The sequence below is a fragment of the Microcebus murinus genome, chromosome 21 (assembly GCF_040939455.1).
Source record: "Microcebus murinus isolate Inina chromosome 21, M.murinus_Inina_mat1.0, whole genome shotgun sequence".
Taxonomy (NCBI): Eukaryota; Metazoa; Chordata; class Mammalia; order Primates; family Cheirogaleidae; genus Microcebus; species Microcebus murinus.
The window spans coordinates 8,460,066-8,481,052 of record NC_134124.1 but is presented as its reverse complement, the minus strand read 5'-3'; the positions used below and the strand labels follow the sequence as shown (position 1 = coordinate 8,481,052).

Sequence of the window (20,987 nt, the reverse complement as noted above, 5' to 3'; positions counted from 1 at the left end):
CTGTTCTTCCTCCACTCATCATGAAGGGCCTTGCTGGGCATGACTCAATTGCTGACTACCGCTTTCCCCAAAATTAAGACTGAAGAGGACATCCCTCACTGGGCAGAGCAGCCCTGTCTTTGGATGATTTCATCCAAAGACAGGCTGGAGGCCCAGCCTGAGAACAGGCTCAAACAGCACGGGGAGACTTTTCCCTCAACAAGAAGAAAAGACAATCCTGTTTGCACTATATCACCCCTGAGGTGTGTGTGTATATATATATATGTATATATATGTGCCACAGAGCTTAGAACCACAATGGGGGTTTTGCTGTGTAAACTGAAGGATAAAAAGAACAGATTACTGAGGTTTGGGATCATAACTTTATCTGACTCACCACACAAGCATCTGCCTCATATTGGCCTTCAACGTGGGCCCTAAAGCCTATTCTAACCCTTAGAGAACAGCAGCAGAATGGAAAGGGACAGGGACAGAGAGGTCTTTTGTGGATATCTTGTGAGAAGGGAGGTTATAATGCTTTCAGTGTTGGAATAGGGGGACCAGTGGGAAGCAGAAAAGGCATGGGGGAAAGACTGGGGATGACTATAGGCAGGGACAGCCCCTCTTTTCCAAAAGTCGTGCTTTGGATAGGGGAGGAGCTGCTGGGGAGGCTCAGTTCCAGGAATGCTGCTTCCTAGAAAGACAGGAACAGCCTTTGGCAAGGGCCAGGCTATTGCTGTTTATGGCTTGGCAGCTTCAGTAGCCTGCCTCATTGCTGCTAAAAGTGGGCCTGGTGGAAGCTGAGAATGAATGAACCGGGGGCCCTCAACTATATGGCTGAAATGGGGAGATCAGCATTGAGGAGAACACTGGAGCCAAGGCATTTCTCTGAATGTTTACTAAGCAGCCAGAAGGTGACATACTCCATCCCCTACAGTCCCAGCCCCTAAGCATAGAGGGCTTGGGGTTGAGAGGAGTCCCTACAAACCAAAGAGAAAGCAGAGCCAAGGGCTTGGCAAGTTGCCCACTCCTATCCCTGGTCTAGCTGCCTCAGAACTAGAGGAGGCCCAGAACCAAGAATCACTCCCTTCCAGATTAGATGAGGCCAGCTAGCCTTTGGATACCCCAGAAGAGGTGGTGGCAGCAGTGGCTGAGGGATCCCTCTATAATTCCACACACACACGGTCATCTGCACTGGATTAGATGTCCATTTCAAATTGTGCATCATCTGGAGAGAGAAAAGGCAGGAAGACTGGTTGCTGGTCTGAGAGTCTACAGACTCACAGCATCGGTGCAGAAACCCCTCTTGGAAATGAATCCCCACTCTACTTCACAGGAGCATTTGAACTGACAGGGTGGGGCAATTCTTAATTCCTGCTTTTCTTACCGGGTATCTCTTCCTCTGTCTCCTTCTGCTCCTTCAGTTCCTCCAGCTTGGAGGGTGGGGCTGTTGGGGGAGTTGTGACCCCGGGAATCTGAGGGAGGCAGCAGGGGGGTGTCCGGGCAATGGGTGAGTTCTTGCACTCCAGCAGGAACTTTCGGTCGTAGATGATCCTGGTGCCTGTCAAAGGGTAGGGGCTAAGGTAAGAGTCAGGAGTTTGGGTACAGAGTTGATTGGAGCCCCATACAGGACTTCTGGGAACTGGGGGTTGTGGGTGGTGGTGTCACATTTCCCTGTGTATCAAAGGGCATCTGCTCTGCAGTCCTGCTAGGATCTTAACTGACAGCAATTAAAATTCTTCCAGGCCTAAGATGTGGCTAAAAACCAGAAAGCAAGTGGGGCATCCCAGCTGGTTCAGGCAGGGGCTTTAGGTTTGGAGGAACATGAGGTCTTGGCTCTAAGAAGAGCACCAAACTTGGAGCTCAGGTACTTCAGGCTACTGCTTTGGAACTTCCTTGCTTTGGTTCACAAGACTCACTTGGATCAAGAAGCCAAATAGCAGTTGTGAAGGGTTTCATCCAGGGGTACCACCTGGGCTATTATCTCTTGCAGGGAGGAGCTCGTTCCCAGTGAAACACAGGGACACGCTGTTCTTATCCTGACCGCTCCCAAGTCCCCTAAGGCTCTGCCTAGCCCAGAAGAACTTGGCCTGTGAGGTGTCCTCAAAAGGCCCCACCCTGTTCTCTCCCCTCCCCTCCCACGTGGCAGGAATCTCTGGGTCGGGAGCCCAGTAGCTCGTGATCCCAGGCTGCTGGCCCAACCAAACAGCCTCCAGCCAGCTGCACGTAAACGGAGCACCCACCCCCAACTGCTCTAGTTTTGCATCACCCGGTGCTTGCTGAGGCTACACTCAGGGGCCTCGGCTCCTATACCCAGGAGGCAAAGTCGCTAGGGGTGGGAGCATGCGCAAGGAGCCCAGAACCCAGACCCCTGAGAAGAATTACAGCCACAAATACCCAGAAGCTAGGCTTATGGCCTTACTGCATCACTTCAAGGTTTTTGGGAACTGAGCTTTGGCTCCAAAGATCCTCCCCCAAAGGTACAATCAGCAGAGGGGCCTGCGCACGCGTCCAAGGCCCGCAAATCCACACCCCCGCCCCATGATAGCACTAACGCGCTGGTTTGCCCGCAGCCTGCAGACCCCAGCCCGGCCAGCTGACCTCCCGGGGTAGTGGCGTATAGCGTGCCCCCCGGCGTGGTGCTGTAGCAGTCGGGCAGCCGGTTCCGACCCCCGGGAATCGGGCAGCTTGTGGACGTGGACATAGCGAGCAGAAGCAGGAAGGTAACCAGCTGGTGCTGAGGTCGCAGAGCACTGCTCAGTCTGAGGCGGACTCAGCCGACCACGTGCAGCCACGGGCTACACTAGGACGACGTCACGCCCGGGGCGGGCCACGTGCCGTCATTCAAGCCGGTGGGCCCGCCCTACCCGCTAGGGACCACGCCTTGGCTCAGAGAAAGCTGGAAAGGGTCTGAGTCCCAGGCCTAGCACTGAACAACCTGTTTACAGCTGGGCATTGGGGGCAGGTGAGGGAGGGCAAGTGTTGCTGTCCAGTATTTACTCATCCATTCCTTGCAGCAGTTTGGACAGTAAAGCACGGTTAGTAGCCAAAGTTATGCATCCTCTAGGAGAGGACGCTGGGAATCAAACCTGAGTGCATCTGATTCCAGGGCCTGTACCCTTCAGCACTGCTGTATACTGCCTTCCATAAGCAACAATAGTATAGGGTGAAAGGCACCTAGAATGGCCTGGAGCACAGCAGGAAGGGTAAGGTCATGGAGGGCTGGCTGGCTTTCTGAAGAAGGGATACCTGTACTAATTTAATTAAAAGAAGTAAAAGCTGGGGGGTAGGGGAAGTTAACATGAGGCATCACCAGTGGGGAAACTTGTCCACTGATCTCTGCAACTAAGGAAGGGGGGCGGGAGGAAAAGAGGGCCAGCGGTGATGAGACCTTGGTCTTTAGCTTTCAGAAAAGGAAAGTCGGAGAGAATTTGGCCTTGAAGATAAGATTTTTTGATGTAGGCACAAAATGATAGGCCAGAGACATGGTAGAAGAGTTAAGTCTAGTACCTATACACACTGAAAATCTTGACTTCATACAGTTGTCCTCTGTTTATTCCTCAAAATCAGTACTGCCCCATTCCCACCCCCCAAAAACTAAGTGGGCTATTTGCATGCATTTACCAATATGACCTCAGCTCTGACTTCATATTTTCCCTTAGCTCTAATTTCTTTACTCATTTTTTAAAATTTGTATTTTATAAATCAGTGCTTCTCAAACCTTAATGTGCATATAAGTCACGTGCAGATCATGTTAAAATGAGAATTCTGATACAGTAGGTCCATGGGGAGATTCTGGATTTTTAATACAATCCCAGGTAATGCAGATGCTTCAAGTCCTCAGAATCACATTTTGGGTAGCAAAGGTATGTATATTTTCTATCCCCCAAAAAGGTTTTTGAGTCTCTTACAAAATGGTACATGCCTAAATGAAGTGCTTTTAGCAGTGCTGGAGAGTAAGAATAAGAGGAATATGGGTGGGAGTGAGGGAAAGGGAGAGTTTGGATAATTCTCAATCTTTTGGCTTGAGAGTCTTGGTGGCTAAGTAGTCTCAACTAATACAATAGGGAAAATAAGAAGATGGGCATATTATTGCTTTGCAAATGCAGGGGAAGAACCCTGGGTTAGTGACTTCAATTTGGGCGTAGTGAAATCCAAGAGTGGGATGAGATCACTGGGGAAAAGATACAGTGTAAAAGGAGGCCTGGGCACATCAACGTTTATTTAAGGGGTAGTAAAGAAACAGGATTCACCAAGAGAGACTGAGAAAGACCAGTTTAAAAAAGGAGGAGTAGGAGAGAAGTGTCTAAGATTTTTAAAAAGATCAGTGTGGAGGTGAGGTCTTCCTTCCACTAATCTCTACTACAAAACAGCAGCAGCAATTATTACTATAATGACTAATGCCTGCAGCTAACTTTTCTGGAGACTCTGTGTGCTATAAGGGCTGGGGACTAGGTATTTTGCTTTAGAGAGAAAACCAGATTCATTATCCATGCAACCTGGATGAAGGAACAAGAGTTTAAATCAGAGGGCCAATACTATTTCCCCATTAGAACATGGAAGCTGTAAAAACAAAATATGCCCAGGCCTACCCCCAGAGATTTGATTAAACCTATAAGGAAATACCAGGTCTCTGCTACCAGACAAACTGCTCTGGACTCACACCAATACTATTAAGATAAAACAGGAATGTGAAAAGTAATTACAAAATAGGTTTGCAATCAGATCATCTGATTTATGACCTTGTTTTCCAAATTAGGTCTTGAAGCCCAGGCTTATGGCCTTTATGAGAGGTGGTCTTAACACACTTAAGTTTTTGATGCTTAAAACCACCTTTGTCTCACCCATTGCCTACAGGAGAGAGGGGGTGAAGGTGAAGGAACCTGCTTGTTGGCTAAATGACAAATCACTGACGATGAATAGAAAATGCAGCATTATCAGAACCGCTCACCTCAGGACAGAGTCCATTGGGAGGATATCACAACCAGCCACACTTTTTGGTAGAAGTGCTTCTTGCTAGTCAGAGAACAGGATGTTCAGCAGCTGTTTTCCTACAGGCTTGTTTGCTTCTTCCTGGGTTTACACGTGGTCCAAAGGTCTTAAAACAGTTGGATAGAATCACCTATACTAAGTACTCCTTTTTGTTTGGCTTGAAACTATAATGTGACCAGCCTTTCCCCTTCTATAAGCTAACTCAAACCAAGGATGGTCTCCTCTTGCACTAGTATTGAGGTTTTAGAACAGGATTTGGCCAGAATCTACATGAACCGATGGAAACTGTAGTTTCAAGTCCTGAGATTTCTTACCTCTGATTAGGAGAGGCCACCATTGGCTGTCCAACTCTCTTCTTCGGTCTGGTTAGTTGAGGTGATGGGATTTCCCCTTTGAGAGCAGGGACTGAAGGAAGCAGACTGGCCTATAAAAGGGCAAGTCAGCACACTGTAGCCACAATAGGTTTAAAGGGTCTTAAAACATCAATAATTTTATTGTGTGGTAGAATTTTATTACATGGAACACTATTTGAAATAAGTGGGTCCAGAAACCTTGATGATATAGTTTTATTCCTTGAAAGAGCTATTATTCTCATGGAGTTTGATCTACGCCTTAGCAAGATGTTTCTTAATGACTTGAGAGCTCACCATGGATATGCAAAGTTTTCTTCTGCCTCCACTAAAATCTCAGAATCAATGCGGGCTTCCACAACAGCAAGCTTTTGACTCCTTATCAGAACCAATGCTAGGGGCTCTCAAACCACAGCACTGTAAATATTCTAATGGCTTCCAGTATTCCCATACATTATATTCTTGTTCATAAGAAAAAGAAAACCTGTGTTAGAACTAGAAGACTCTTTTGAGTTCATTTAAGTTCAATTTCATTTTCAGATGAGGTAAATGAAGCCCAGAAATGTGAAATGACTTGTGCAGGGTCATAAAGCTTCAGTGGCAGAAATGAAAATAGAATTTAGGCTTCTGACTATAGTTGTTCCATTGTATACACGCTTCCTCCCCCCATATCCCTTGTATATTTTGAAAGTAATTGAGTTCTTACCTGAGCTAGGTTTTATCCAATGTTGAAGTTGGTAAAATAGTAGTAAAGTAATGCCAGGAAGAGGCAGGCAGAGGAAGAAGAGATTATAGCAGGAGAAATGAGTTTGGGAGTTAGCTACTAGGATCCAAATAGAAAGAAAGGAAGGAAGTGCTTGTAAGAGGGAAGGGAGGATAGCATCCCAAAGAACTATTCCCACCGCACAACTGCTGTTTCTTCCCAATTCTCCTAAAAGTTCCTCACAATTGCCTCCTTTCCCTTCATGGATTTTTGTTCCTGACCTGAGATAAAATTTCTCATTCTGTTGTCCTAAAGGTGTAGAGTATGAATTTAAGGGCTCCTCCAGACAATTAAAATTCACTGTAGATATTAGATAGAATAAAACTCACCTTTTTGTCTCACTGAATAATTTACTAAATATTATCTCTCATTAGTGTGTATTTTATCAAGAATAGTTTCATTCATTTCACTAATTTTAGGTAATTTTTTGGTTGTTAGTGATAAGTGGAAACAACAATATATGTAGGTGATCCAAGGGGGTCTTTTGTTGTCCCTCCCACCCCCCACCCCCGCAAAGGTCAGGGGGCCTCTTGAGAATACTTTATGTGGTTATTAATCACTACAAAGGCAGTAGCTTCAACACCAGTGACATTTTTCAAATCCATTCAAAATAGAAAATACAAATGAGCTTAAGGAAGTTTTCTTATATGTAAGATGATATGGAAGACAAAACAACCAGGTTATGTCTAACATAAAACAAACATGGTGGCCAGGTGTGGTGGCTCAAGCCTGTAATCCTAGCATTCTGGGAGGCCGAGGCAGGTGGATCATTTGACCTCAGGAGTTCGAGACCAGCCTGAGCAATAGCGAGACCCCATCTCTACTAAAAAAATAGAAAGAAATTAGCTGGACAACTAAAAAATATATAGAAAAAATTAGCCGGGCATGGTGGCGCATGCCTGTAGTCCCAGCTACTCAGGAGGCTGAAGCAGGAAGATCACTTGATCCCAGAGTTTGAGGTTGCTGTGAGCTGACGCCACGCCACAGCACTCTAGCCGGGGCAACAGAGTGAGACAGTGTCAAAAACAATATAAAACAAACATGTTTTGTTGATCTGTCTGATCTGACTCTGGCTTTAGGACCTGGGCAGAGAAGATTAAGAATTTCTGTTGGCATAAGAATAGAAAAGCACTGCTAGTATGCTGCTGCCTCTTGTTACTACTCTTTTTCTGTGCATCCTCCTTTGACTTGATATGTTTTGGCTTTTCTATCAGCCTCAAACATTTTCTTTTCTTTTTCATATTGCCTATAGATAAGACCAGGAAATTCAGCTATATTAAAATACAAATAAGTTGATGACTATAATTTTCAGTGGGATAACTTTTCCTTCTTTATTGCATCAGATTCTTGGCATAGCCTATGGTTTGTCCAAAACAACCAAAACCAGTGTTCCTGTGTTTAGCTTGTTAAACATACTGGCTCTTCATACTTGGGGCCATGGAACTAAGCCCAGAATAAGTCACATATTTATAAACATTACTCAGCTGATTCAACAATACAACAGAATGACAGGAGTCATCCCCCCCTTATGTCTTAATTCAAAACTTAAAACACCTATAACCAAATGAATCTTTTAGATTAAAAAAAAGGAAGCTGAAGTTGATGATTTAGTTGTTCCTCAGTTTGTTTAGTGTCATCTGATTTAAATCCATTTATTCTTATTGACAATCTCATGATTTATAAAGAGCAAAAACCTATCAGTGGCCTATCTGCTAAAGTTAGGTAAGACACATTGCCAGGGCTTGAAATTTCTCACACATAAAATGATATGGAAGACAACAAGGGAACAAGGAATGTTTAACACAGAATAAATAGATAACTAGTCTTAAAAGTGCTTTTTCAAGGCAGTCTAAGAATGGACTCTGAAGTGTAAAATGTGAGAAGCCTGTTACAAATACAGTATTAACGATCTGGTTCATTATGATGTGGATAGGGTGGTACCTGCATGACCACTGAAAGGATCACACCCCACTTCTAAACACTGTTCATCTTTTTATTGAATATTCTGGTAAATATTTCACATTAATACAGGCTACATTAAGTAGAGCCACTATATGACAAGAAATTTACTCAACTTTTTCCTTTTAAGTATGTAAACAATTATACATGTATTTACCACCCTACAAGGTTGAAATATGTAATCAATTAATTCTTGTCTGCATACAAGTAGCATTCAGTATGTTTAGCCAAAAGCACTAAGTTCATCTGATCTTAAGTTCAAAATGGCTAAACTAACCAAAGAACATAATCAGGTGGATAGGAATCAGTTTGTTCTTATACAATGGACAATCAAATTTCCATTGCTCAGAGAAAATTTCTTAGTTAGGCACATTAAAAAAAAAAAATCCCCAGGGTTCTTCCAAAGTCATAGGTTTCTCAAACAAGGCTAAAGAATTAAGACCTTCTAACTTAGTTGACATATTTGAGATGCATGTTTCCAATATGAGGTGCCCACGTGCCAGGCCAAATCTGAAAAGGGGGAGGAAAAATTGGAATTTCTAATTAGGAATCTTTAGACATTTACAAAATAAATATATAAATGCAATGGCAATTCACTGTTTCTGCCTACGAAGAATACACATACATGAAATAAAATGTTTAGTAGCATCATCTTGATATTGAAAAACTAGTTCAGATTAACATGGTTGATTCATGACTTTTGACATTCAGAATTTGCACTACCCACAGAATTAAAAGAAGGACATGACAAATCTGAAAAATAAAAGAGCATTAAGCCCATTTTACCTGTTGGGCATCAGTGCATTCAGCAGAATTTTGGATAACTTTTATCATAGGATTCCAAGCAGGATCTGGATTATGAAGTCCATTAAACAGAGGGCCTCCTGGAACATCAGCAAGCTGAGGATGAGAGGGTATTATGGTTCCTCCATACATGGAAATTGGCAGTCCCTAAAACAGGAAAAAAAAGGTTTAATCGTAAAATTTTTATAAATTATCCCACAATACCAGCTTAAACCTCTCCAATTTCCCTCATTCAAAGAACTCCAGGGCTAGGCATGCTGACTCACACAGGAGGATCACTGAGATCAGGAGTTTGAGACTGGCCTGGGCAACATGGCAAGACCCGATCTCTAAAAAAAGTTTTAAAACTAGCCATGTGTGTTGGCACATGCCTATAGTCGACTGAAGCAGGTGGATTGCTTGAGCCCAGGAGTTTGAGGTTGCAGTGAGCTATGATGATGCCACTGTACTCTAGCCTGGGCAACAGATCAAGACCCTGTCTCTAAAATAAACAAAGAACTCTAGAGGATCCTGTAGTATAGCATGGCAGTGTTGAGAAAGCAAAAGTCTTTATCTGTATCCACAACATTTTTCAACAAGGAAGAAGAAAAAAAAAACTAAACTAAATTCAATATCAAGTCATCAGGAAATTTCCCATACTCCATATCTGATGAAAACATTTGACTGGGCGAGGTGGCTCATGCCTGTAATCCTAGCCCTCTGGGAACCGAGGCGGGAGGATTGCTCAAGGTCAGGAGTTCGAAACCACCCTGAGCAAGAGTGAGACTCTGTCTCTACTCTAAATAGAAAGAAATTAATTGGCCATCAAATAAATAGAAAAAATTAGCTGAGCATGGTGGCACATGCCTACAGTCCCAGCTACTTGGGAGGCTGAGGCAGCAAGATTGCTTGAGCCCAGGAGTGTGAGGCTGCTGTGAGCTAGGCTGATGCCATGGCACTCTAGCCCGTGCAACAGAGCGAGACTCTGTCTCAAACAAACAAACAAAAAAACCCCCCAAAAAACCATTTAATACCCTCAACTTTCCCATATTTTAGTTTCACTAATAAAGCATGTGGTAAGAAGAAAAAAAGGAACTCTACATGATTACTTCCAGCCATAATCTGGCTTTATGGTAGCCAGAAAGCTGTCAGAACAGACAAGAAGGCATCAGAGAGCTCATGGCCAACTGTTTAGAGAGGTAGAGGCCTCCTTCAAAGCTGTGGCAGCAGAACACAAATCCCTCAGATATTTTAGGTGGATAGGGACATCTTCAGGATGGCTTGTGGACAAACTAACTGTCGACAATACTACTCACTCTTGAAACTGAGCAAAAGATCTGGCAAAGTCGCAGAAACAAAAGTGAGAATTATTTCAATACAAACTATTCCTTAACATGTGACTACATTGGCTGGCAAAGTGTCAAACAAGTTACAATGATGTTTGTCAACTCACTTTAGAAAAATCCACAAAACCGCTTGCCATAGGCTGATGAAAAATGTTAGAGGGGGCTACCATTCCAGAATCATCTCTCTCCATTGGTTGATGCTGGGAGAATGTGCTTGGGTCTGATAATTGTTGATGCATTGGATGGTTCCCTATCACAGATTGCGACCAACCTGATAAGCCTTCTAGAAAGAAGAATTGAAAACAGTGTTTGATATTTATTTATATAAAACAATAAAACATTACCACTCTATTCCTTTTTCATACTAAATGTGATCAAAATCTTTTCTCTGAAGAGCTCAGGCATATTCATCACAATCTTACAAGCCAAAAAAAACAAGTTCCTGGAAAACTGGGTGAAGTCCCTTGAATACTTCACTCTACCTTGTCTTTCAAAAGATTAAGTGCTCTCTGAAGGAACTCAAATGACTGTTTAAGAGGGAAAGGACGCTCACTTTGAATCTTTTATTTATGATCAACTCTATATATCATCCCAACTGAAATTCCAGACCCTGAGATTGGATTGGACTTCTCATAAGTATAAATACCCTTTCCTGAATGTTAAGCATAGGAACTAAGTTTTGTTTGTTTGTTTCTAAAAAACTAAGTTTTAATGGCAAACTGGTAACTTGAGATATCCTTCTAGAGAGAGGGCTAGGTAATTGTACCTGACACAGCGTTGACACCAAATGACCAGATTCCACTGTGTCCAACAGGAGCAACAAAACTGGTCCCCACAGGGGCTTGTGCGACAGACCCTCCTTGCCGAATCCGGGCCAGTCTCTCTGTTCCAATTGGAGGAGGTATTTTTCGATCCTGACTGGCAGTGCCTCCTTTTGGTTGGCCCAATGTTGGTGGGGCAGAAGTGGCTGAAAGAGGTGAAGATGATCCCGAAGAAACAGATGGAATAGGAGAGTCACCTGGTGGCAAAATATTTCTCTATTGTTTTATTACATACAAAAACTTAAGAACATGAGAAGCCTTGTTGGAAAGATCTATTCCACAACATAGGTTCTGTAGAGAAATATTTCATTTTATAAGAGCATTCAAATGAAAATATGTAATTCTGTAAACATTAGCCTAGACTACTTCTGCCTATATTAACCATAAAACAAAATCTAAAACATTTTTTCCTGATTGAACTGAACAAGGCTAGAAAGGAAACAGGCCATGTTTACTTTTACTCTAGCTCTAAATAATCTCAAAACATATGTCACATTTTAAATTAACTAAAATGTGGCAATGTTCACATAGTACCAAGCATATTGTATGTAAAACAGGTGGTAGCCCTCTATACTTATTAGTTCTTTCCTTTTTTTTCTACAGCCTTTTTCTTTCCATAAAGAAGAAACATTAAATGTTAGCAAAGGATTGTAGGCTTAATTCAAACCTTTGTTTCTTAATGGTACTCTTAGGTAATTTGGGTAGCTCTCTTTGTCAAAACATCCAGTATACTGACTACCTCCTGATGCTCATAAAAAAAAAAAAAAATCAAATCCTGTTCAATTCCACATACTTAAGCTATTCTAAATACTGAAATAAATAAGTCAGAACAAAGGAATACTTTTACTTACAAATGGCAATAATGTAGTTTCATAAATTAAATGAGAAATCATACCAAATTAACCATATACATAAATTCAACTTCTCTCATATTTGAGAAATAATGTCACAGCACTGCCCCCAAAGGGTCCTTTTGTAAAACTACTTGTAGTACCTCCTTTCTTGATCCAAGTCCCAATGCAAACATTTCTGGCTTGGAATAGCTTGACCCTTTCTCTCAAGTTTTCTATCCTACAAATGATTGACAATTTTTTGACATGACTGTAATACAAACCTTGAGTATCTGCCTACCGTTTAGTTTACTAATGTTTAAAACATAGTGTTCCCTGAAATAAATGGTTTAGTAACTTATTCAAAACTCTTTGGGAAGAGTTCTTCCAGGATTCCTACATGAGTTTGAGGCGCTTGTCCAAGGATGGGGAGAAAAATGTTGTCTGTTGAAACTAGGAGTCCCAACAGGAGCTGGCCCTTGCAGGAAAACCCTTGTTCCTGGTATGCCGGAAAAACTTGTCAGAGTAGCAGAAGTGGAAGATGGGGAGCTGCCTGATGGGTCAATGGATGGTAACCCTGAAATAAAACATGTCCAAGACATCCAATTAGCCAAGGCTTTAAAATTGAAAGTTTGAGGTTTACTTATTCCCTTTTGAAAAGGAAGACCGCATGTGGCTCGTTTTTGTGGATCGCAGCAAAAATAATCCATTTATGTGATACTGTATTGGCCAAACCCTTTTTTTTCCTTACAATCCAGAAGAGTATCACCAAACAGCACTAGATATAGAAAAGTGAACCCAATGGCAGTCGCCTGTAGTAATATTGTGGACAAATCTCAAAGCTTTTAATTGAAGGAGACATGAAATGAGAACATATTGTAATAAAGTGGTACTCATCAATAACTTCTTTTGTGGTAAATCTCAAAGTACAATTTTTCATCTATATAACTACAGTCATTTCCAATGGAAGATGAGTAACAAAATCTACCAATGTTTCCTTTCCAACAAGGAGGAAAAGCATACTATGAAACTAAGGATAATTTCAGTATTCTATCTGATAAAAAAATCAACAATTACAAACTATATCAAAGCTTCTATCTAGTTTCTATAAACCTGAACTAAGCCATCTTCTCAAATTCCATTTATTTCTCTGGAGAATGTATTAGGAAAGGGGACAAGGGCCTGGAAAAGGATTACAGGTGCTTATTTCAGGAAAAAATAGTTAACATCAGCATCAAAACTGTCAAAACTGGCCTGGCGTGGTGGCTCACGCCTGTAATCCTAGCACTCTGGGAGGCCGAGGCGGGCGGATTGCTCGAGGTCAGGAGTTTGAAACCAGCCTGAGCAAGAGCGAGACCCCGTATCTCCTATAAATAGGAAGAAATTAATTGGCCAAGTAATACATATAGAAAAAATGAGCAGGGCATGGTGGCGCATGCCTGTAGTCCCAGCTACTCGGGAGGCTGAGGCAGGAGGATTGCCTGAGCCCAGGAGTTTGAGGTTGCTGTGAGCTAGGCTGACGCCATGGCACTCACTCTAGCCAGGGCAACAGAGTGAGACTCTGTCTCAAAAAAAAAAAAAAAAAAAAATTATCAAAACTTATCTCAGGCAGATCTTATTTTCAAACAGTTTTATTTCCCCATCATTTTTTTTTTTTTTTTTTTGAGACAGAGTCTTGCTTTGTTGCCCAGGCTAGAGTGAGTGCCATGGCATCAGCCTAGCTCACAGCAACCTCAAACTCCTGGGCTCAAGCAATCCTGCTGCCTCAGCCTCCCGAGTAGCTGGGACTACAGGCATGCGCCACCATGCCCAGCTCATTTTTTCTATATATATTAGTCGGCCAATTAATTTCTTTCTATTTATAGTAGAGACGGGGTCTCGCTCTTGCTCAGGCTGGTTTTTAACTCCTGACCTCGAGTAATCCGCCCGCTTCAGCCTCCCAGAGTGCTAGGATTACAGGCATGAGCCACCGCGCCCAGCCCCCATCATTTTTATAAAACAATTTTGAGATGTAATTCGCATACCATATAATTCACCCATTTAATAGTGGGGTTTTAGTATACTGACAGGATTGTGCAACCATCACGACAATCTATTTTAGACTATTTTTGTCTCCCTTAAAAGAAACTCCATACCCATTACCTGTCACTTACTGTCCTTCTCACTCCCATATTTCTACTTCTAAGCAACTGGTAATCTACTTTTTGTCTCTACAGATTTGCCTATTCTGAACATTTGGATAACGTGATGTGTTTTCTACTTATTGCAGACTTTCATTATGGTGCTAGGCAACTATTACCCTGTGACCTTTTCTGAAAAAATAAATAAAAATAAAATTATAGTTTTAGTGCTAACAAAAGTAGATGTTAGCTAGGGTAGTGAGAATTCTGAATGTGGCTTTAAAAACTCTATAAAGTAGGAAAATAATCATTCCTATAATAGCCTCTTCTTAATATTTTTACAGTGAAATTTGTCAGTCTTTTGTAAAGATTATAACAGCTGCATTTTAGGCAAATAAACAGATGCTACATAAATGTATTTTTAAATAGCTTTACTGAGATTTAATTCACAAACCATATGATTCACCCATTTAAAGTTATACAGCTCAGTGGCTTTAGTATATTTACAGAATTGTGTATTCATCACCACAATCAATTTTTGAACCCTGTACCCCTTAGCCATCACCCTCCCCCTCCTTGCAATCTCTCCATCTTAGGTAACACTAATATACTTTTTTGTCTCTATAGATTTGCTGATTCTAGACATTTCATATGAATGGTATCATACAATATTTGGTCTTTTGTGACTGGGTTCTTTCACTTAGCAAAATCATTTCTAAGTTCATCCATGTTATAGCATGAATCAGTACTTCATTTCTTTCTATTGCCAAATACAAAAATATTCTGTTCTCCAGATATACTACATTTTATTTTCTTATCAGTTGATGGACACTGGGTTATTTCTAATTTTTGGCAGCTATAAATAATGCTGCCATGAACATCTGTGTACCAGTTTTTGTATAGAATAGGTCTTCTTTTGCATAAACTTAGGAGTGAAATTACTGGAGCATATGGTAACTCTATGTTAACTTTTTGAGGAACTGTGAAACTGTTTTTCCAAAGGGACTGTACCACTTTACACTTCTACCAACAGTGTATAACGGTTTCAATTTCTCCAGACTCTTCCCCATCTTCTTAAGTATTTTCTTCTTACCTGAAAACTAGAAGAGCAAACTAGTTCCATGAAAGAAGAGAATTAACAAAAGAAACCAGAGAGGCAATATAGGAATAGGACCAAGCTTACAGATCCTGGGCCCTAGAAAGAAGGTCAAGGATGAATGCTTTCTATTACAGCCTAGGCACTTCACCCTGGAGCTTCTCAAAATCTGTTCCAGTTTCCCAAAATGAAAAGTTATAATATTTTGAAACATAGATGCTCCTATGCAGGTTTATATTTCTATTTGAAAGATGATATAACAGCTATGTTTTCCTGAAAAGTAAATGAAAATATATCTGAAATGAAAGCTGAGGCTATGCCATATCTATAACTTACAAATAATTTTAAACAACATAGATTAGTTTATAATTAGCAAAAAAGGTAGCATGGGCTATGGTGCAGTTTTCCAACTGGCATAGAAATGCCAAGTGGCAATAAGGCTCCTTTTTTATTTTGGGACGGAGTCTTGCTCTGTCACCTGGGCTAGAGTGCCATGGCATCAGCCTAGCTTACAGCAACCTCAAACTCCTAGGCTCAACTGATCCTCCTTGCTCCAGGCTCCGGAGTAGCTGGGATTACAGGCATATGCCACCACGCCCAGCTACTTGAACCCCTAATCTCAAGCAATCCTCTCACCTCGGCTTCCCAGAGTGCTAGGATAACAGGCATGAGCCACTGTGCCCAGCTGGCAATAGTGCGCTTCTTATCCCCATTATGGGTCAGCCACATTTCTAATTTGTTTTTCAGAATAGTGCAGATTGAATGACAATTTGGCTCTTAAACTCTGGAAAATACATTTTGGTTTTTCAGATATCTCTAAGTCAAAACTGGCCTCATAACTATCTATATCTTTCTTATGATGCTTCAGCAACTAATTTCTAATTTTTAGGAGCCAATAGCTGAATATAAGTTGGTCTTTTTAAAATAAGAACCTATAAATGACTGGATCTCTTCAAATAGCTACATCAAATATTAATAATATAGAATGAATATTATTAAGCAAGGTAAATCATGGTCTGGTGCCTAAACACCTTTGCAACTTCAATTTTTAAAATCTGAGAACTGTAAACAATCGCTATAATTTAAAAAAAAAACCTGTAAATTTGGAGTCCTTAAAGTATCCCATGAGCCCTTTTTATTAGTCCTCTGACACCAATTCTAAGAAAATGGACTGCCATAAGGTAGAACCTCCTTATTATGAGAGACAGATCACAGAGAAAATATAAAGCAGTTCATTGTATATTAGTGATTTACCCATAGCTCCTCTTTTTGCCTACTCTGTCAGCATCATAAAGGGTCTTTACTATTTATGATACACTAATTTTTTTTTTTTTTTAAGAGACAAAGTCTCACTCTGTTGCCCAGGCTAGAGTGCAGTGGTATGATCATAGCTCACTGTAGCACTGAACTCCTGAGCTCAAGGGATCCTTCCATTTCGGCCTCCTGAGTAGTCAGGACTACAGCTCCATGCCACCATGCTCAGCTAATTATTTTTCTTATTTTTTGTAGTTCTCACTATGTTGCCCAGGCTTCTTAAACTCATGGCCTTGATCAAGCAATCCTCCTGCCTCAACCTTCCAAACTGCTGGGATTACAGGCATGAACCACCACTCCGGGCCTCATTTATTTAAAATCATGCATTAGGTACAAAACAAATGCTTTATTATTTTCTTGGAAGATTAAATTAGGCTGTGAGAGCCCCAAACTGAGCTACAGCAATAGTTAATAAATAACTTACCAACTGGACTAGTAGAAACTCGCTGGGAAGGTGGTCTGAAGCCAGGTGCCTTCGAATTGTCAGGGTGCACATTTTCCAAGTGTCCAAGTACAGAGTTACCCAGGAACGCTGACTGAACAGTGAAAGAGGCATCTGCAGCAACTCGTGAAGACAGTGGACCATCTCCCCATCCCTGGTTTGCTGGTACCTGACTGCTATCAAAAAGACTGCTGAAGTGATTGAAAAGTGTGGCTGGGCCAAACGTAGGTGGCAAAGATTTATTTGCTGGGTTTATGTGCATCTGAGAACCATTCATAATGTTCATGGCTGAAGAAAGCTGCACTGCAGCTGGTGGGCCTTGAGGTGCTGTTAAAGGAACTGGATTTGTAACAAAAATAGACTGGGGATCCTGGTGTATAGTTGCATTTGGTACCACTGAGTAAAAAGAACCTCTGGGCTGCATTCGATGAGAAACTCGAGGTGCTGGTACAGCTAATTGAGGTAAATTATTGGTGTCCTGATTATCAGTAGCAACCAATCTTGGTGATGCCAAAGTCAATGGAGCAGGCTCTGAGTTAGATGCAAAAGGCATTGACATAGGACTTAAATCAGACACATTTGATGGCTGTGCCTCCTCCTGCGTGTTACTGGAGGGAGGAGTGGGACTACTGGATGGGTGAGTTTCTGGAGCTCCTGAGGTGTTGCTGGCAGAGCTATTGCAACTATTTGCAGTTGAAGATGGGATACACAGGTTTGCCATGGGCTGGTCCTGTGTGGACACTTTCTCTTTGGTGGGTGGCACGGCAGAGAAAGACTCCATCTTTTGTGAAGAAAGCTGTGCTTGAGGAGTACTTGCAGGTAGAAATGTGGTAGGAACTTGCCCACTAGTGATAGGTGCCGAGGAGACAGAAGGCAGGGAACTACAAGTGCTTGTCACAGAAGAGATCACTGTCGCTGGAGGACTTGTCTTAGGCACACAGGCAAACAACTGCTTTCTGACTGATGAAGGAGTCCGGGTATTAGTCACACACATTTGCTGACTTGCAGCAACTACAGAAGAGACAGTGATAGGACAACTGGCAGTAGCTAATCCAGCAGACTCTGAGGGTAAAACAGTCCCGTTCTGGTTAGGTAGACGGCTTGTATTATTATGCTTTGGAGAGCTATTTGTGTTTCCAGGATTCACAGGTCTTACTGGGAATGGTCCCCACGTGTTAGGAGAAGGTGAGAAGGTTCCTCCAAACTGGGCCATGGGTAAGCGAGGATGCCGAATCTGTTGCATAGTTTGAGCAGCCAGCAGGGCAAAATGAGGATGGGGATAAGCTAAAGGTAGAGAAACTGGGAAAGAAGAACGTACATTTGTTGGAACATTCTTATTAAGTTTATTAGTGGGCTGGAACGTAGATAATGTTGTTGCCTGTGAAGTTACAAGAGTTGGAGCACCCAAGGGAAATGCATTTTTACTGGAAGCTGCTGTGGTACCTACTCCAGATGAGAAGTTAGCATGAATGGATTTGGTGCTGGCAGGTGTTCTGATATGATTTTTAGGAATCAAGTCTTCCAATTCCTTAGCAGGATCTTGAATAAGTGCATTGATGAGTTGAACTGCATATCTTGTTGATTCTGTACCGCCCCTGGGGAAAAAATAATAAAAACATAAAAAAATCCAGATAATGTTACCATCAAATAAAATTCTTAACTGTACCTTATCTAACCAAAGTATGCTTCTTATAAATTATAATTTTTACTCAGAACTAGCAACATACATATTTCACAATTACCTTATTGTGATCATTCTCTCTCCATTTTTATCTTTTTGCTTATCCACATCAATGTGGGCACCAGTAACATCTTGTATTGCAGTGATGTTGCATCCTCCTCTTCCCATTATTCTGGACACCACTGAGGCTGGAACAGATAATTTCTTTGACCTATAAAATGAAAACTTACATATGAGCTTATGAAATTAAATGTCTATGAATAATAAATGTTAAAGACATATCAGTAAGTATGTTCATGAGCATCTATAGAATATTATTCAAATCTTAATAAAGGAAATTCTTAAAATTAAATGGGCTGGGTTTCTTTTGTTGTTCTTATTTTTCTGATTGGTGCTGGGAGTTGTCATCACATTGGCCCTTTTTCAGAAACTGACCTCTTTTACCACATTGAATTTAATTTAATAAAGTTAAAAATTCCATTGCCATTTCAAACAAAAATTATATTTAAATCACTCATAATCTAAGCATTCAAATCTGCCCAAAATATCACATATCAACTAAGCTGCAACGGCCATATGTGTTAACTTTTTCTAAATTATAATAATGAATGCCATATTATTAAAATCCATATAGAATAATATATGCTAGCACATTCATTTTAAACCAATATCAATAGCTCATACTTAGTAATAAAAAATAAAGCCTCAGGTCAATGATGTGCTGGCATGTATTCTGAATCTAAAGTTGACTATTAGTACTTTAGCTCTAGAATTACTGAGACCTGAAAAAAAAAAAAGAAAAAAGAAAACCTCATATTTAAACTATAAAAAAGCAACTCACAGGTAATCCAAAAAAGCCACCATTGCTTATGTTATATAAAATATGCATGCAAAATTTATAGTCGCTTCTATTAATAATTTTGCTTTAGCATATTCTGGATTTAGTACAGCACTGCAGTTTAAAGCAATAACACATCCAAATTATTCATTAATTAACTAGGTAACCATTTCACAAGAGAAGGAAAAAGGTTATGAAAGTTAAAAACAGATGAGACTAATTCTACTTACCTCCGTACAACTTCTTTCCACCCTTCTTCTCTTTTTTGGCCCCTTTTAGGACTAGTGAGGTTCAGCTTTATGTTTGGAGAGCTTAATGGCAATGACACTGACTTGTAGCTTGTTGACAAGGAATTAGGATTCACTTCACCTTCAACTCTGAGAAGAGAAAAATATTAAGTCCAATAAAAGATAAATTTTAAGATAGAAACTCAAGAGAGTATTTATTCCTTTACAAAGTTATGCTGAAATATTTCAATTAAAATTTGGCATACCAACTAATGAACAAATCAAATAAATAGAAATAGAGCAAAGAGTCCATAGTACTTTAGTAGTAAAATGAATTCCAAGGCCAAAAATTAGACCATAATCAATAAAAATGACATAGTTAGATAAAAATCAAGCATGCTAATATTTTCAACTTCAGACTATGAATCTTATAAAAGTTTCTAATAATCTCACTTCCTAAGTAGCACATGATGAACATAATATGGGCAAATTTCAGTTTTGAATATTAAAGACAGATAACATGGTAGACTTAAATTGTTCAACACAACTTTTTCTTGGATAATGTACTTCAAATTCTTGTGCCAGGCATGAAGAAGGAAAGGTGAATATAAAGTTAACAAATCAGAAAAATTTACCGTGTTTGAGTTTTGGAAGTGGCGGTACTCATCTTTTCTTCTTGGGAATGGAGGAGTAGTGAGGGGTATCTCCTATCACTAGAGCAATTCACATCCATAGTGAAATTTAACTCTTGGCTTTTACCACCACTGCTACTCTCACTGTTGCAGTCTGTGCTGTCCAAGTTATCTGAATCACTATTCCCACCTGCACCACCACCTCTAGATTCTCCATTTATTTTATTTTTATCTGCCTTTTGCTGTGCTAAAGATATATGTTGTTCTGGCAAAATTAAATGTGCCGTGGGAGGGGTTTCCTTTGTTTTGTTCTTCTTATTTTTCCGATTGGTGCTGGGAGTTGTCACCACGTTGGCCCTTTTTTTCCCAAACACATTTGTGAATGTTGCAGATGTTGCAGAGATTCCAATTGTGGTGGTGGTGGTTGCACTAGGAGGTTCTATGGGAACTTCTTGCTCCACTGAAATTATCAAAAAGGATAAAAATCACACTGAGAGCCACAGATCTCAAAACAAATTCTGACAGAATATACCTAAAAACTCATAATAATGCAGTCCTTTAGGTCATATTTTCCTTTCACCAGTAGTCACTAATAAATAAAGAAAACTTTACTATTGTTAGAACAAATATACAATATCATATTTTGATGTCTAAGTTGGTGTAGAATATGCATAACATTAACATTCTTAAGATCTGAAATGCTAGTCTCATAAACTAACCAAAACCACAATATAGTTTGAATTTAGGAAATTTTTAAATAGTATTTTAGAATTAGAATTTAAGTAGAGCAAAATTATTTGCTTACTATAAGCAC

General features: G+C 40.6%; 1 protein-coding gene and 1 non-coding gene across 14 annotated transcripts in view; one reads left to right on the top strand and one right to left on the bottom strand.

Moving 5' to 3' along the window:
• Positions 1-862: 862 nt before the first annotated feature.
• The window catches only part of ANKHD1 (ankyrin repeat and KH domain containing 1), a 142,426-nt gene continuing 122,301 nt past the window's right edge, over positions 863-20,987 (bottom strand). For 7 of the 13 annotated variants that reach the window (XM_012748869.2, XM_012748880.2, XM_075996125.1 and 4 more), the window contains 11 exons: positions 20,177-20,633; positions 19,545-19,691; positions 18,538-18,687; positions 16,778-18,390; positions 12,224-12,400; positions 10,939-11,190; positions 10,280-10,455; positions 8,830-8,994; positions 5,286-5,395; positions 1,367-1,540; positions 863-1,207 (listed from right to left, as the gene is read on the bottom strand). In XM_012748869.2, coding sequence (XP_012604323.1) covers positions 1,204-1,207; positions 1,367-1,540; positions 5,286-5,395; positions 8,830-8,994; positions 10,280-10,455; positions 10,939-11,190; positions 12,224-12,400; positions 16,778-18,390; positions 18,538-18,687; positions 19,545-19,691; positions 20,177-20,633 — 3,425 coding nt within the window. In that variant the 3' untranslated portion in view covers positions 863-1,203. Of the gene's footprint in view, positions 1,208-1,366; positions 1,541-5,285; positions 5,396-8,056; positions 8,554-8,829; positions 8,995-10,279; positions 10,456-10,938; positions 11,191-12,223; positions 12,401-16,777; positions 18,391-18,537; positions 18,688-19,544; positions 19,692-20,176; positions 20,634-20,987 lie in introns of those variants that run through there. The other 6 variants (XM_012748872.2, XM_075996126.1, XM_012748875.2 and 3 more) reach the window with 4 other exon arrangements.
• LOC142863438 (small nucleolar RNA SNORD45) lies at positions 19,185-19,261 on the top strand. The gene has a single exon (XR_012914204.1). It is a non-coding gene; the product is annotated as a small nucleolar RNA SNORD45 (small nucleolar RNA).